Raw genomic sequence first — 16,083 nt, forward strand, 5'->3', positions numbered from 1 at the left:
GAGTCACCCTGGTACCCGCTCAGTCAGGTCCCCTGCTGCTTCCTCTTCCCCCTACAGCATTCATAAAAGCTGCCTCTGGTTACTAGGTCACAGGGCAGAGTGGGTGGCCCCAGAACCCAGTGTACAGTAGGTGCTCAATAAGTGCTCCATGGCCCAGCAGCCAGGGCATCAGATAAGACTTGGACTCCTGTGTGCCACAGGTTCGCGGGCCGCCCATGCGGGGTTGGGCAGCGCGGCGTGGGTGCCCCTGTGTCCTCAGGCTCTCTGTCCCTCCACGTTTGGTGTCACCCCCGACACAGCTCCTTGTGACTGGCTCTGGAAGGCAGTCTCCCCAGGCACTTTTTTTTTTTTGTACTGGGAGTGGAACTCAGGGGTGCCTAACCACTGAGCCACGTCCTTAGCCCTTCTTATATTTTATTCACTTTTTTTTGTGTGTGTGTGGTGCTGGGGATTGAACCCAGGGCCTTGAGCACGTAAGGCAAGCCCTCTGCCAGCTGAGCCCCAGCCCCAGCCCCTATATTTTACTTAGCGACAGGGTCTCCCTGTGAGTTGCTTAGGGCCTCGAGTTTAAGCTCCTCCTGCTTCAGCCTCCCAAGCTGCTGGGATTACAGGCGGAGCCACCGCCCCGACTTCCCAGCATTTCCCTTGAACCCCTTGAACGTTTTCCTCCTGCAGTGGGGTCCTGGGTTTAGCTGGAAGCACAGATTAGGGCTCATCCCAGTTCCTGGCGCACCTCCTAACACCTTAGGAATCTTTGCAGCCCCGGGGTCTTGTATGCTAATGAGGCAGCTGGCCGCAGCCCCTGGGTAGCTCCTGGAGGGACAGTGGTCACCAGAAAGACCTGGAGCAGGATTAGAGGGCTGGGACTGTCGGCCCCACCCCAGCCTCCAGGGAGGGGAGGGGCTGGCGGGGAGTTGATTGGCCGATGGTGCTGCCAATCATACCTGTACGAGGAGGCCCTGGGAGGGTGGGAAAGCCCGCCCCCTTCTCCCGCCCCTCGGGCTGCGCCGTCTCTGCACCCCCGACCCCCGCTGCCCCGTGAGCTCTGTGGCCTACTCCACCAAATTAACGGGACCCAAAGAAGGGGTCTAGGAGCCCCGATTTCCAACTAGTGGGTGAGAAACCCTGGAAACCCACCTGGGGCTGACGGTGGGCATTGGAAGTGGGGGGAGGGGACAGTCTTGGGGACTGAGCCTCAACCTGTGGGATCTGTCGGGACTGCAGGTACCTGGTTGTCCGAACTGGATTGACTTAGAGGACCCCAGCTGGCGTCCCCCAGGGCATCCACAGCTTGCTTGGGGTGTACGGGAAGGTCCCCCAGGTACACACACTCTGACTGGGGGTGGGGGGCGTCCAGGGTGGTGACAAGCACCCAGCACGTGCTTGTGGAACGAATGAGTGATCTCCGTGTGTGTTGTGAGGTAGGGGCTTCTAGGAAAGGCTGCTGGCCCCAGGATCTTGGGGACCACAGACTGGAACCCGGGCCTCCAGAGGCTGCCCACCAACACCCAGCCCTGTGCACCCTCCTCCAGGAAGCCAACCCTGGCCCCAGGCAACCCCGCGCCCCGTGTGTCCCAGGGCAGGTGTGGGGTCCCGACCCGGCTGATATTAAGACCTCTGCGGATGGGTGGGTACCGCCCGGGCACAGCCCAGTGTGGTGCCCAGTGGGAGTTCCTGGACCATCCCGGAGGTGCCTGCTCCCTCCAGTCCCGCCAGCTAGGAAGATCCATTCCGGGTGTGAGGTCTTAAGGGATCTGAGTTGAGTGGGTGCCTTGGTGAATGAGAAAAACGGGATCCAGTTTGCATTAATGGGCGTCTAGGGACCCTAGGGGACAGGAAGGGAACGGAGAACCCGGCCCCTCCCACTCCTGCTCAGACCCCGCCCAGACCCAGCGGCCGCGCACCTGCTGGGCAAATGGGGGATCTGTGAGTTTTGCGATGGGATCTGCCAGGATCTACCAGGGTAGCCCCCAGAATCCCTCCAGTTAGAGAAAACAACCCGGAGGAGAAAAAGAGGCGCCAACAAAGATTAAGCAAAAAGTTCTGGGCTGGGGCTGCAGCTGGGCACTGCTTGCCGGGCACGGGTGGCGGGGGGGGGGGGGGGGGGGGCACGGGGGAGGCGGGCGCTGGGTTTGACCTGCAGCTGCATCAAAAGAAAATAAAGGCATTCTGAGCCTTTACAACTACAAAAAAAAAAAAAAGACTTTAAAAAAGTTCTTACAAATAAAATGAAAACAAAATGCAAGCAACAGAATAGGCATTTATGGAATCCGTTAAAGCCAAGTAGCCGTGTCCAAGGTTCCATTTCCCCTGGATGCCCAGCCCCAGTTTCGGGAACTGTCCCTCCTTTTCCTTCCTCCTGCCCCTCCCCCTCCCGGGGTTTTGTGGCTGCTGCTGTTTGGGGGCTTTGTGGTGGTCGTCGTCTTGGTTTGGTTTAGGTTTTTTCTGGTGCTGGGGATGGAACCAAGGTCTCAGTGCTGACCCCTGAGCTGGGCACCTGGCCCCTCACTTTGAATTCTCTCTTCTGGGTTATCTGTTGGTTTTGATGGAAGTTTCTCAAGCTGTCAAGTGTGGAGTTGGGGTGGGTGGTTGTGCTGGAGCAGGCTATAATAGTGCAGGATGTTACGCAATGTCCCTGTCTCCAGCCAGAAGGTCCCCAGCAGGCCCTGCCTGCCCCCCAAGTCATGGCAACTGAGATATCTCCAAGCCAGGCCAGGTGGCGCGTGCCCGTGGTTCCCGTGACTCGGGAGGCTGAGGCTGAGGCCTTGGAGGCTCAAGAAGTTTGAGACCAGCCCGAGAACATACTGAGATCTGGCCAAAACAAACTTTTTTTAATTAATTGATTTTTTTTAAGAAAATGTCCCCATACAGTTGGATGCAGCTGTCCATGCAACTCGGGAGACTGAAGCGGGAGAATCACAAGTTCAAGGCCAGCCTAGGCAAGTGAGCAAGGGTCTGTCTCAAAATAAAAATATAAAAGGGCTAGGGATGGAGCCCAGGGGTAGAGCCCTCCTGGGTTCAATCCCTAAAACCACATGCGCGCGCGCGGCGCGCGCACACACACACACACACACACACACAAATGTCCCCAGGCAGGTGTCCCTTGGGACTAAGTTACTCTGTTAAGAATTAAGCCAGGCGCAGTGGTGCCCACCTGTAATCCCAGCACGGCTTGGGAGGCTGAGGCAGGAGGATCGAAAGTTCAAAGCCAGCCTCAGCAATTTAGTGAGGCCCTAAGCAACTGGGTGAGACCCTGTCTCTAAAATAAAATATAATAATAAAATAAAATATGAAAAAGGACGGGGATGTGGCTCAGTGATTAAGGATCCCCCAAAAAAGAGAGAGAGAGATTGGCTTAGATTGTAAACTGCAGATGGGGCAGGGCCTCACCCCCCAAACCTTTAAAAGTCCTGAATGTCCTATTTCTACCCACTGGATCTCATGCCCTAAAATTAGGTTCATGACTCACCCTCTTCCCTACCATCCGAGCCCCCCTGGCTGCTGGGGTATCTAGGAGATGCCCTAGCTTCCTTCATTTGGTTTCCTCTTTGGTGACTTGGTCTTTCTGTGGAGGCTCAGGATGTGGCTGGGAGACCGAATCCATTGTGAAGCCTGAAATCTCCTTCAGCATTCAGCTCTTTGACTTTTTGGATCTCCTGGACCTATCTTCCAGAGCCTGAGCCCCCAGGGCTGGCGCCCAGCTTTCCTGAAGGGCCCTCGGCTGCTCAGCCCATTCCTACCTCAGGGCCTTTGCACCCGCTATTCCCTCCCAGGTGGCCACCATGCTGGCTTTTCCTTGCGTTTCATTCCTCTCTCAGCCCAGATGTCAACCAGACCTTAAAATCAAACAGCCCAAGACCCCATCTCCTCCTAGGATATTGTGAAATACATTTGGTCTTCCTCCCATTCCCTAGAATGCAATTCCTAAAATCCTGGGAATCTCCCAGAGAGTGTGTCTTTGTATGCTAATGAGGTGACTGGTGGCAGCAGCCTGGGGTGGCCTCTCAAGTAGGGGCTGGTCACCCAGACAGAATGAGGAAGCTGGGGACCTCCATCCCTACCCCCAACCTCAGGGAAGGGCAGAGGGGCTAAGGCTTGAGCTGGGCCGTGGCCAAGAATCTCGGCAGCCCTGCCTGGGGATGAGCCTCCGGAACCCGAGGGACAGATTCCAGAGCTTCAGGTGGGGACGGGTGGAGGTTCCCGCGAGCGGCACACCCAGGGAGCCCAGGGAGCTCCATGCCCTTCCCAGGGTGCCTGGCACCGGGAGCCTGTCCAGCCGCTCCTCCGGGACACCCTGCCCTCCCCCCAGGACAGCGCGTTCATGTCCCCTCGGTTCTGGGAGTGGCAACCTGAAGGCGGCCCTTCAGTCCCGCAGCTCCAAAATCGGGGTGGGGGGGGTTCCTTCTGGAACACCCAGGAGAACTGAGCCCCGTCCCCCTCTGGCACACAGCGTCCCCCTTGGCCACGCTCCCCGACCTCCATCCCCGGAGCGGCCTCCTCTGCCCCCTAAGGAAGGAGTCTGCGGGAGGAGGAGGAGGAGGGGGGGAGGGGAAGGGGGAGGAGGAGGAGGGGGGAGGGGAAGGGGGAGGAGGAGGAGGGGGGAGGGGAAGGGGGAGGGGGGGAGGAGGGGGGAGGGGAAGGGGGAGAGGGAGGAGGAGGAGGAGGCCCTGCAGCCTCCCCGGGTCGGCTCGTCCTCTGGTTTAAGCGGGTCTGGGATCAGAGGCACGGAGCGCAGGGACTTGGACGACCTCTGACCCCCGACCTCTGACCCCCGACCAGCCCGCAGGGAAGAGAGGACCCGGCGTCCCTCCTTCCTCTGGGTGACTGGGTGACGGGCCTGTGGCAGAGCTGGTTGGATGGCCAGGTCACTGTGTCACTTCCCTCTGTTCGGGTTCCTTGGTGGACATGGTCCTCCCTGGGTTCCCCATTAGCCTCTCTGACAGAGCAGGGGCAGGGCCGGCCCTGGTGACACAGGGGACCTCTGCCCCGGACCCCCTGCTCCTGCTCCGCTGCCTCCGCTCTTGGCCACACTCCACCTTCCAGCAGCTGCTCAGCCTGGGGTCGTGGCGGCTCAGGATCCCCCCGGGGTCTGTGCACACCTGGTCCCGTCCCTTCTGTGCGGGTTTTACGTGTGACTCTGTCTGGATTTGGGAGCTCGACTCCAGGCCCCGCTGCGGCTGTTTCTATATTCATTTTTACCTGGTGCCGAGGATCGAACCAGGCCTCACGGGCCAGGCCAGCGCTCCTCCGCCGAGCCCCGCCCCCAGCCCCATTTTGCCTTTTCCTTAGAGACAGGGTCCCACTGAGTGGCTCAGGGCCTCGCTGTTGCTGAGGCTGGCTTTGAGCTGGCCATCCTCCTGCCTCGGCCTCCGGAAGGCTGGGACGATGGCGTGCACCATCGCACCTGGCAAAAGAGCTGGAGCTGGGCGGGGTGCACTCCTGTCCTCACAGCGACTGCAGGAAGCCGAGGCAGGACGACGCAGGTTCGAGGCCAGGCCCGGGATCTTCCACAGGGCGGAGGCTGGCAGTCTGGGGTCAGGGCTCCACGTGGGCAGGTGCCTCTCGAGCAAACTGACCAGACCCGAGGAAGGGCCGGGACCCCGACTGCAGCCAGAAGCCCAGAGAACACCCCCTGGGGCTGGGGCTGGGCAGGGGGCGCCAGCTTGGGGCGGAGCCTCGGCCTGTGGGGTCTGAGCCGCCTGGGGGGAGGGGAGAGACTCAGAACAGAACTGGGTTAGAGGAAGCTGCGCAGGTGTCCACTGCAGAGCTGGCCACCCGGCGGCTGGTGAGAAGTCCCCACCCGTCGTGGGTTGCAGCGGTGACGCGGTGTGTGCCCAGCCAGGAACCAAGCCTGAGCTGCTTCTCTACTCCCCACCCCAGTCTTCCTCTCCCGCGGCCTTGGTTGAGTTAGTTACTTGCTGTTCGCCACCCTCCAGGGTGTGGGCCCCACAGTAGCGGGACCCATGTGTCCCCCGCACCTATCCACCAGGCGTCCCCAGCTCCTGGCGTATTAGAGGAGCGCAGGCCATGAACAGATGTGGTGCATTATCCTGAGGATCGGGGTTTTTTCCAGGGGCTGTGGCGACCCAACGTTCTTTCATTCATTAGTCCCACGTTTATTGAGCACGTACTATGCATGTAGAGGCTGGGGATAAAATGGTAAAACACGTTATGGTGGGGAAATGGTCAAGGAAAGAAAACCCTTTAAAAAGTTTCATTATGTATTTTAGGCGGTGACTAGTGCTAGAGGAAAAAGAAGTAGTAAGATGGATACAGATCCGAATAGTTAGTGAGAGGGCATGTCCCACCCACAAAGGTCTTCCTGGGAAGGTGACAGTTGTGCAATGACAGGAAGGAGTTGAACTGCTTGGGGTTAGCGGGTGGGGGAAGAGCAATCCAGACAGAGTGAAGAGACCCTGCGAAGGTCCTGAGGCAGGATCACACCCGGTGTATGGGAGGAGAAACTGTCCATGTTACTTTGAGTAGGGTTGATGCTTCTTATTTCTATTGAGGCTCAGAGACAGCAAGCTGCTTTCCCAAGGTCACACAGTGGAGAATCTGAGCCCTGTTTTGGGGGCTGCACATGTCTGTCTGGCCCAGGAGACCTTGGCCAGGCTGAGAGGAACATGTTGGGAAATGGCCTCGTGGCTCGGCGAGGGAAGCCCTGTCCCCGGTTTCCATGCTAAGTTGTTACCCAAGATAGAAACAGGAAGCTACTCTCTGCCTTGCTCCCAGCCTGTAGCTAGGAGGGGGCTTACTTGGGGTTAAAGAGGCCTGACAGTACCCTCTGACCGTCCTGTACTCTTCCAGGTGCCGTTGGGGAGACAGAAGAGACCCCAGCTCAGCACAGACACCCCAAGACAGTCCAAGGTGAGTACGCTCAGACGTTCATTCAACAAACACTCAAGTGCCACTGTGTGCAGGTGGCTGGTGCCCTTCGTGGCCACACAACCCTGTGAGCTGAGGGCTGCTTGGAGGTCCCCTCTACATCTGAGGAGACCCGAGGCCCAGCCAGGATGTGAGAGAATTCACTTCAAACCTGGAAGTTGGACCCTAAAGTGTGCTCTCCGAGACGGCCAGGCTCCGGGTCTCCCTGGGGCCAGTATGTATTTGCTGAATAGAAAAGTCCTGCCTGGGTCTAATCTGGTCCTGTCATGCTCCCCCAGAAAGTAGATCCCCAATCCAAGGCTGGAGGACAGCACAGACCCACCTCGCCCAACAAAAGGATTTTGCAGGTGCCCGGGGCAGCCTGGGGAAGGAATGTGAAAGGGAGATGGAGGGCTGTGCCCGGATGCGTGGAGGGAAAGTTACAGGAGGAAGGATCATGACAGCGGGGTTCTGAAGGCTACATACAAGTTCACCAGAGAGACACTGAATGGATTTTCCTTTTATCTGTGAATTCAGTAAACGGTCCCTTCTTCCCCGGGTGTCGGCCTCATTCTGGGTGATGCCAAACCCACAGGCTGCCTCCACACTGGGAAAGACGGAGCCAGACATGGACACCACCAGGAAATCAGGACCGGGCCAGGGAGGGAGAGAAGGACTAGAGACAAAAGGGTGAACCAGGACCCTTACAGAGGGACCAACGAGGGCTTGCTGGAGAAAGGGCCATTTGGGATGGGTTTTGAGGCATCCGTAGGAGGTTGCCAGGGAAGATGGCTTTGTTTGAGACTTGCTGTGTTTGAAGGATCTAAGCAGAGCCAGGGCCCGTGGTCAGGTTAGAGGACCACTAAAAACGGGAAGAATGGCCAGGCACGGTGGCCCCCCGCCTGTAATCCCAGGGACTCAGGAGGCTGAGGCAGGAGGATCATGAGTGCAAAGCCAGCCTCAGCAAATTATCCAGGCTCTAAGCAACTCAGTGAGACCCTGTGTCTAAATAAAAAATAAAAAGGGGTGGGGATGTGGCTCAGTGGTAGAGCACTGGCCTAGCACTTGTGAGGCCCTGGGTTCGATTCTCAGCCCTGCATATAAATAGTAATTTTAAAAAGGTATTTTGTCCATCTACAACTAAAAAAAAGGGGGGGGGCTGGGGATGTGGTTAAGCATTTCTGGGTTCAATCCCCAGTACCAAAAATTAAAAAAAAAAAAAAAAGAAAAAGAAAGAGAAAGAAAAAAAGAAACAGGAAGAATGGGAACTGTTGTAACCAGAAGCTCAAAGCTTCCTGGTGGGGACGGAAAGGATCCCAGCAGCCTCCTCTGTTATAACGCGGTTCCCGCTGGGATGTGGCTCAGTCGGTGGAGCTTGTCGGGCAGGCACCAGGCCCTGGGCTCAGCCCCCAGCACCACAAAATCTAAAGGCTTCCTCGCCTCCCCCCCGTGGCTCTTTGGTGCTCTGAAGCAGGAACGTGGGGAGCACCCGGCTGGGGCTGGGTGAGATATTCTGGGTGTGATGAGCCTGAGGGGGACTGAAAAACCCGGGGCGCCCATCAGAGCCCCAACAGCTGGGGGCGCAGGGGGAGTCCGGGGTGGGGGGTGGGGGGGATTTCAGTGTTTTCCACCCAGAGCCACCGGAGGCCCAGGCAGGTGTCGGGGTCCCCCAGGTGGCTGGGGGTCCCTGGCGGTGGCAGCCCTCCATGCCGTCCTTCTCCACAGGAGCCCTCGACGGCCTGCTCCTGGGACCCCGGGCCGGGCTGGCCAGGATGAGGTGTCCGCGCCCCCTGCGGCCCGACCTGGGCCTGGTCCTGGCCGTGGCCACCTTCGCCGTCCTGGTCCTCTTCAGCCTGCACGTGTCCACGCCGCCCAGCTGCCTGCTGCCCGAGAAGCCCCTGGGGACCCCCGAGGTCCTCCCCTGGCCCTCGCCGCCCGCGCGCCCCCGCCCTGCCCCGTGCCTCGCCAACGCCTCCGCCACCGCGCACCCCGACTTTGCGGGGCAGCCGCGGCACGTGCGCGACTTCCTGCTGTACCGCCACTGTCGCAGCTTCCCGCTGCTGCAGGACGTGTCGCCCGACAAGTGCGCGCAGCCCGTGTTCCTGCTCCTGGCCATCAAGTCGTCGCCCAGCAACTACGAGCGCCGGGAGCTGGTGCGGCGCACGTGGGGACAGGAGCGCCAGGTGCGGGGCGCGCAGCTGCGGCGCCTCTTCCTCGTGGGCAGCGCCGGCCACCAGCACGAGGCCCGCAAGGTCAACCGGCTGCTGGAGCTGGAGGCGCGGACGCACGGCGACATCCTGCAGTGGGACTTCCACGACTCCTTCTTCAACCTCACGCTCAAGCAGGTGGGCGCGACGGGGCGCAGGCACAGGGCACAGGGGACCAGAAACTCCCCCTCATCCCTCTCCTGCCCCTCCTCTGACCTCGCTGTCCTTTTAGTGACCTGCTCCTCCCCTGGGTGACTGGGAGGAAGGGCAGAGGGATTAAGATGACCTGCAGAGATCTGCTGGGATGACACTGGTTCAAATCCAGCCTCTGCCTCTTGGTTGCTGTTCGGCCTTGGGGGGGTTCATTTGCCTCTCTGTGCCTTTGTTTTCCAGACCTGGGAAACGGGATGTGAATTAGACCTGCCCACCTCTGAGGGTCGCTCTGGGGACTACATGAGACAGTATTAGTAAGGCACCTTGGGATGGGATGTCACTCAGGGGTAGAGCACTTGCCTGGCATGACTGAAGCCCTGGGTTCCATCCCCAGCACCACAAAACAAACAAAACCGTAAGGCACTTCGACAGGCAACTGGTGCTCAGCTAAGCTTGGCAGAGACAGGGGCTCCCTCTCATTTATTTGTGCTGGCTCTATCTCCCCATGAGGCTGGGTCTGTGTCTCAGTCCTGGCACATAGTAGGTGCTCAATGAGGACCTTTGGATGGACAAGAACCCAGCCCAGGGCAGCAGGAAGAGCAAAGCCAAGTGGAGACACATTAGGGGACCATTAGGAGACAGCACAGGGGGCACGCAGGCCTGGATCCAAGGCTTCTGGTGGCTCTTTCTCCATGTGTCACCTTGCTCAATGCCCTGTCTGTTCCCTTACCAGGATTGAGGAGCACACCTGTCTCCTAAGGTCACATTTTGAAGCACCACAGATTGAACCCTGGGGTGCTTAACACTGAACCACATCCTCAGCCCTTTTTGTATTTTGTTTAGAGACAGAGCCTCACCGACTCACTTAGGGCCTCACTAAGTTTCAGAGGCTGGCCTTGAACTTGAGATCCTCCTGCTCAAACCTCCCAAGTAACTGGGATTTCTTAAAGCATAAGTGCAGTAAATTTTGCCTTGACAAGCATGCACCTAGCGCTGGTGACATGCTGGCCCCATATTGGGTGCTGGGGAGATGGAATACAAAGGAAAGACACTGTTCCACCCTGAGGGAGCCCAGAGACCAGTGGGAGACGTGGGTGTCAACTAGTAGTCACATGAGTAACTACAGGGCTCAGCCAGGTGGAGTTAAAAGGAATCACAATAAATATAAATGGCACAATTTTCAGGACATCTTGATTCTTTACAAAGCTTCACCAACTCCGGAAGCAGGTGCCATAATGAGGGCTGGGGGAAAGTTGGGAACTGAGGCCCAGGTCACCCCAGAGAGTGGCAGTAACAGGCTAGCCCTGTTGAGAGACTCCAGCCCTCAAGCCGACGCCCCTCCTGCTCTGCAGGTGCTGTTCCTCGAGTGGCAAAAGACAAGGTGCACTGATGCCAGCTTCGTGCTCAACGGGGACGATGACGTTTTTGCACACACCGACAACATGGTCACCTACCTGCAGGGCCTTGACCCTGGCCAACACCTCTTCGTGGGGCATCTGATCCAGAACGTGGGCCCCATCCGGGTTCCCTGGAGCAAGTACTACGTGCCCCAGGTGGTGACGCGGGAGGAGCACTACCCTCCCTACTGCGGGGGAGGTGGCTTCCTGCTGTCCCGCTTCACTGCTGCTGCCCTGCGCAGGGCCGCCCCCGCCCTGGACCTCTTCCCCATTGACGACGTCTTCCTGGGCATGTGCCTGGAGCGCGAGGGGCTGAAGCCCGCTTCGCACAGCGGCATCCGCACGGCTGGGGTGCAAGCCCCGTCCACCCGCCTGTCCTCCTTTGACCCCTGCTTCTACCGGGAGCTGCTACTGGTCCACCGCTTCCTGCCCTACGAGATGCTGCTCATGTGGGACGCGCTGAGCCAGCCCAACTTCACCTGTGGCAAGCGGGCGCAGGTCTTCTAAGGTCACCTCAAGGTCCCCCGCCACTGAGCTCCTGTCTCCACTTGAACAAAAAACGAAGGATCCCTTCCTCCTGGGAAGCAGGAGGCAGAGGACTTGGTCTTCTAAGGAGTGAATATGCTGCCTGGCGAACTCCTACACACCCTTCAAAACCCTCAGGGTCTGTGCTGCAGAGTTCCCTCTCCCAACGGGAGCTGACCCAGGCAATGTGACCGGCACCTTTCCATGGTGTCTGATGGCAGGAAGCCCCTGTGCCAGGGTTCCAGCTGTGGATGCCTCCGGTCTCCTGGGTGAAGGCCCCACTTCCCAGTTCTGACCTGAATCACAGACTGGACTGACACAACCCCTCCTTCCAAGTGGTGCTCTGGTCATTTCGTGGTAGATAGTTCCAGCCACAGTTCAAGGCCATCCAGGGGCCCCGTGTCCACTGCAGTGGGAAGCGGTGGTCAGCCTGGGCCGGCGGCTCTACTCCTAGTGCCTCTGTGGGCTTCAGGCCCCTCGGTTAGAGAGAGACCGGCCACGGAGGCTGGGGACCGGCCCGCCCTGCCTCACCTGTGGCATCGAGTGACATTGGAGGGGCACAGCTGTCCCCGTAAGGCTGTGGGAGCTCAGAGTGGCTCCAGGTCCCCAGCAGGGCTTCGTCCCCATACCTGCACCCCCCCCCCCAAGAGCTCAGGGAACGGCTCAGAGTGGGGCCAACTTGCACCCACCCACTCCCCAGGGAAGGGGTGACAGGTCCCCAGGTGGCCCAGTGTGTCTTACAGGTGGGAGTGTCCACCAGAGCTGGTGACTCCCTGCTGCCCCCAGGCCCCGTGGGGATGAGGCAGCTGGGCAGAGTGTCCTCAGGGAATAAAGCATTTTGTGAAAACCTGGAGATCAATTTATTTTTTAAAATAGCTGTTTCTAAGTGTTAACGAGAGCCTGGTCGACATCTGCCTCTTCAGGTCTCATTGCAGGAGGAAGTACCCGTGGCGGCAGTGTGTGGTTGAGGTGGGAGCAGAGGGCTTCTGTCAGGCATATGGACCTCAGCCCAGTCCCGCTCACACGCCCTCTGTGGCTCCCTATTGCCCCCAGCTCACATCTGCCAAGGCTGATTCATGCTGAGGGTTTTCAGGCCCTGGAGTGAAAGGCGGTGGGTGGCACTGCTCCTGACGGGTGGGACATTACACCCACTTCTGAATCCTGTGGGGCCATCATCCAGCCCCGCCCGGTTCACTTCTCCTCCCACCAGGACAATGGCTGTGCATCTCCAACCCTCCTCTCCTCCCCCAAGTACCTACTGGGCACCTACTGTGTGCCTCGCAGCCTGCCGGGTGCCCCTCCGGCCTCCTGGGGGAAGGGTCCCCGTACGGACCCACCTTGTAGCAAAAAAGCAAACCTGTCAAAGACTGAACAGGCAGGCACCAGAGAGGTGGCGGGACCCAGCATGTGGGGACATCCAGGCCACAACTGCCCCGCCCTGTCCCTGCTCACATCACACACCCTCTCTGGCTCCCCATGGCCCCACGGCTCCCCTGCAGTCCTGGGCCGCATCCTCCTCCTCCCACATGGATTCGTGTCGCCTAGAAGCTCAGAATGCGGCCTTATCTGGAAAGAGGATCTTTACAGATGGAATCAAGGTAAATGTGGAGGGCTGTGTTAGGGTGGCCTCTAAACCCAGCAGGGTGTTTGAAAGACACCCACAGAGCAGACGGTCACGTGATGATGGAGGAGAGGTGGCCACACACCAGACACTAAGGATTTCAGGAGTTACCAGGGGAAAGGCCGGGAGGATTCCCTCGCAGGGCCTCTAACCCTGCCGCACCTCCAGAGGAGCGGCCTCCAAACTGAGAATAAATTCCTGTGGTTTAAGTCATCCAATTTGTGGTCCTTGGTGGCAGCAGCCCTGGACACGAGGTAAATGGGTCACTGAGCCAAATGCTTCACTAGTCTGATGAAAGGGTCCTATCATACAATCCCCCACTCGGGGTGGAGGGAGGGTGTGCGAGGGGACCGCTCAGAGCTGGAGTAATCAATGTCCACTCTGATGGCCACTCAGGAATTGTGTCCACTGCTCCACGGCTGGAGGTGGGGGGTCCCTTGGAGGAGAGCTGGGAGAAGCCCTGCCGCGGGCACCGGGTGCCCTCTGAGGGCTCCAGTTTCCCCCTTTGCACGGCCGTGACCCACAGGCTGGCATCAGGACCGCCCACGCAGGGGCTGACCCAGGCTCGTCCCCTTCTCTAGAGAACACGCGGAGCTGCTCTGGATGGTTTATTTCCCATCGGGGACAAGGAGGGCAGCGTCTGGGACCCCCGTGTGACAGCTCCATGACCAGGGGGATCCTCAAGTCCAGGCTGCGGTGTGTCCCCGATGGCTTCACAGGAGGCTCACACTGGCCCGCGGAGGTGGAGAGCGCCTGCCCCCCAGGCCCCGCCCCGGTCATCTTGGTCCCTGGGACCACCCCCAGGGAGGGCTCAGTGGGGGCAGAGAGCCCTCAGGTCCTGCTGGGTGCAGCCACTGCGGCAGCAGCGCCTTGCGGGGTTGGCGGCCACTTCCCGCCGGCGGCGGTGAGAAGCCGGGAGCAGGGCCCCGGCGCCGGGCACTAGCACAGTGTCCCCGTCCACCACCAGCCCGTGAAGGAGGTGTCTTCCCGCCAGCCACTGCAGCAGCTCACCTGGGGACAGAGCAGAAGTCAGCAGGGAACGGGGGTCCCAGAGGACACCCCACACTGTGTGCACCCAGCCGAGGACCCACCAGAGGCTCGTCATGCACAGGGAACAGGGAGTGGCTGCCGGCGGTGGCACCGCCTGTGATCCAGCAGCTCAGGAGGCTGAGGCAGGAGGACCGTCAGTTTGAGGCCAGCCTCAGCAACTTAGTGAGGCCCTGTCTATAAATAAAAAATAAAAGGCTGGCGCAGTGGGGCGCACCTGCCATCCCAGCGGCTCAGGAGGCTGAGGCAGGAGGATGGTGAGCTCAAAGCCAGCCTCAGCAAAAGTGAGGCCCTGCCTCTAAATATAATAGGGCTGGGATGTGGCTCCGTGGTCAAGTGCCCTGGGTTCAATTCCCGGTACAGAAAGAGAGAGAGAAACTGGCTTGCTTATTTGGGGCCCCTGCACACACAGGAAGCTGTTTGTTCCGTCATCTACTCTCATGCCCATACTTATGTCCCCAGCCGTACATGTCCCCACCTGCCACCTGCCTGCCCCAAGTCCGACCCAAAGAATGTTGGGCTCCTGGAGCTGCAGATGGTGCTGGTTCCCCCAGCAGCTCCAAGACCTGGTCAGAGATGGACCCACACACTCCCCGAGGTGCAGAGTTGGGGGGGCCCCTCCAGGTGCCCACGTGTGCAGGAAGGGGACACCCAGGGACCCAGCACCCTCTACACGAGACTCAGGGACAGAGTAAGGAGGAAGAGGCACAGAGAAGGCAGCAAAAAACCAAGACGAATATTTTAGGGATCGGGGATGGGGCTCAGTGGTAAAGCTGGTGCCCGGGATGCACCAGGCTGTAGGTTCCAACCCCAGCACCATGACAATGACAATAAAAAAATATAAAGCAATAACCCCCCCCCATGTACACTGGGGATTGAACCCGGGAGCTCTACCCCTGAGCCACATCCCCAGCCCCTCTCTTATTGCTTTATATAGAGTCAGGGTCTCCCAGCGACTCTGGAGGCTGAGGCAGGAGGATCGGGAGTTCGGAGCCAGCCTCAGCAACTTAGCGAGGCCTTGAGCAGCTCCGGACACCTTGTCTCAAAACAAAAATCTTTTTAATACATCAAAATTAAGGGGAAAATTCATCAAAATCAAGATGTTGTTCAATACAGAGCGTCCCACCCGCGCACTGGAATATACTGCTCTCCTGCGCCCACGGTCCCCACACCCGCAGGGGACTCAGCCTCTGGCGACTTTCACCGCCCGCCCGCCTGCACCTGTTCCACCCAGGCATCCCCGAGCGCAGTCCCCGCCCGTCCCCACTCACGGTCGCCTGGCGCCGGCTTCCCAGCCTCGGGGGACCAGCGTGGGCCCCCGCACACGCGCACCAGCTCGCGCACGAAGTGCTGCCCGCACAGCTTCTCGCGCGCATCCAGGGCGACCGCGGGGCCCAGCGCGAGCACCAGGGCGGCCACCAGCAGCGCCAGTGCCCGGGCGGGCAGACGAGGGTCCATGGTGGCAGAAGACGCCCAGCCCCTCCCGGGACTCTCCTCTTATAGGGCCTGGGCCGCCCCAGCTGGGGGCCCTTGGAGGAGGAACACAGCCTTCCCAGCGGGCCCGGCCAAGGTCAAGGGTGGGATCAGGGCCTGGGGCTGGAGCCGCCTCCCCCAGGGGACGCTCCACCACGGGACTCAGTGTGAGCAAATGAAAGCACCCGGCCTGGGTCAGTCCCCGAGAGACAGACAGACAGAGACAGATGGACAGCAGAGAGAGAAAGAAAGGGGGAAGCCAGCATGGGGGGCTGCGGGGTCTCCGGAGCTCAGCAGGTTCAGGCTCCTCCTGTCCCTGACACTGCCCACGGGAGGAAACTGAGGGCCACACAGGGACCCCAGGCCTGTCCAAGGCCCCAGGGGACTGAGCAGGGCCTGGGTCTCCTCCAAGCCCCAGGGCAGGGGTCTCCACACACAGGGTCTCCCGGGAGCCAGGCTGGAGACCAGCACAGCCCGTGTGTCCTGGGCCTGCCAAAGGCCTGGGTGGGGGGTGTCTTGTGGTTCCCTTTTGCCAAAGAAGGAAACTGAGGCTGAGAGAGGGAGCTGGGTGGGCCACGGGATTGGCTTCCTCCCAGAGCATCCCCCTCTCTCCCTTTTCCCAGCAAATCGGGGCCTTGCTGGGGCTGAGAGAGCGGGATGGGGACTTCTGAGGTCCTTGGTCTCTGCTTCTAAGTCTCTTGGCCTCCATCGCTCAGCCTCCCTGTCTCCCCCTTCTCCGTCTCTGCGTCATGGGGGCTGGCCTGCCCCAGCTGAGGCTGCCCCTTCCCGTAGC

General features: G+C 59.7%; 2 protein-coding genes across 3 annotated transcripts in view; one reads left to right on the forward strand and one right to left on the reverse strand.

Moving 5' to 3' along the window:
- B3gnt3 (UDP-GlcNAc:betaGal beta-1,3-N-acetylglucosaminyltransferase 3) overlaps positions 1-11,996 on the forward strand; it is a 17,067-nt gene extending 5,071 nt beyond the window's left edge. For both annotated transcript variants that reach the window (XM_078037805.1, XM_078037806.1), the window contains exons 2-4: positions 6,811-6,870; positions 8,593-9,212; positions 10,580-11,996. In XM_078037805.1, coding sequence (XP_077893931.1) covers positions 8,640-9,212; positions 10,580-11,131 — 1,125 coding nt within the window. In that variant the 5' untranslated portion in view covers positions 6,811-6,870; positions 8,593-8,639 and the 3' untranslated portion in view covers positions 11,132-11,996. The remainder of the gene's footprint in view (positions 1-6,810; positions 6,871-8,592; positions 9,213-10,579) is intronic.
- A 1,369-nt stretch (positions 11,997-13,365) lies between these two features.
- Positions 13,366-15,304, reverse strand: Insl3 (insulin like 3). Its single transcript, XM_078037807.1, has 2 exons — positions 15,089-15,304; positions 13,366-13,781 (listed from the first exon to the last, which is right to left on the reverse strand). Exons 1-2 carry the CDS (start codon positions 15,273-15,275, stop codon positions 13,582-13,584), a joined length of 387 nt encoding a protein of 128 aa, XP_077893933.1. The 5' UTR covers positions 15,276-15,304; the 3' UTR covers positions 13,366-13,581.
- Between the last annotated feature and the right edge of the window lie 779 nt (positions 15,305-16,083).

The sequence above is a fragment of the Ictidomys tridecemlineatus genome, chromosome 2 (genome assembly GCF_052094955.1).
Source record: "Ictidomys tridecemlineatus isolate mIctTri1 chromosome 2, mIctTri1.hap1, whole genome shotgun sequence".
NCBI lineage: Eukaryota > Metazoa > Chordata > Mammalia > Rodentia > Sciuridae > Ictidomys > Ictidomys tridecemlineatus.

Bases quoted from the DNA above. Each gene is read 5' to 3' on its own strand.
- Insl3 (XM_078037807.1), bottom strand. From the start codon at position 15,275: ATGGACCCTCGTCTGCCCGCCCGGGCACTGGCGCTGCTGGTGGCCGCC. The intron at 13,782-15,088 runs GTGAGTGGGGAC...CTCTGTCCCCAG, and splicing joins GAAGCCGGCGCCAGGCGACC to GTGAGCTGCTGCAGTGGCTG.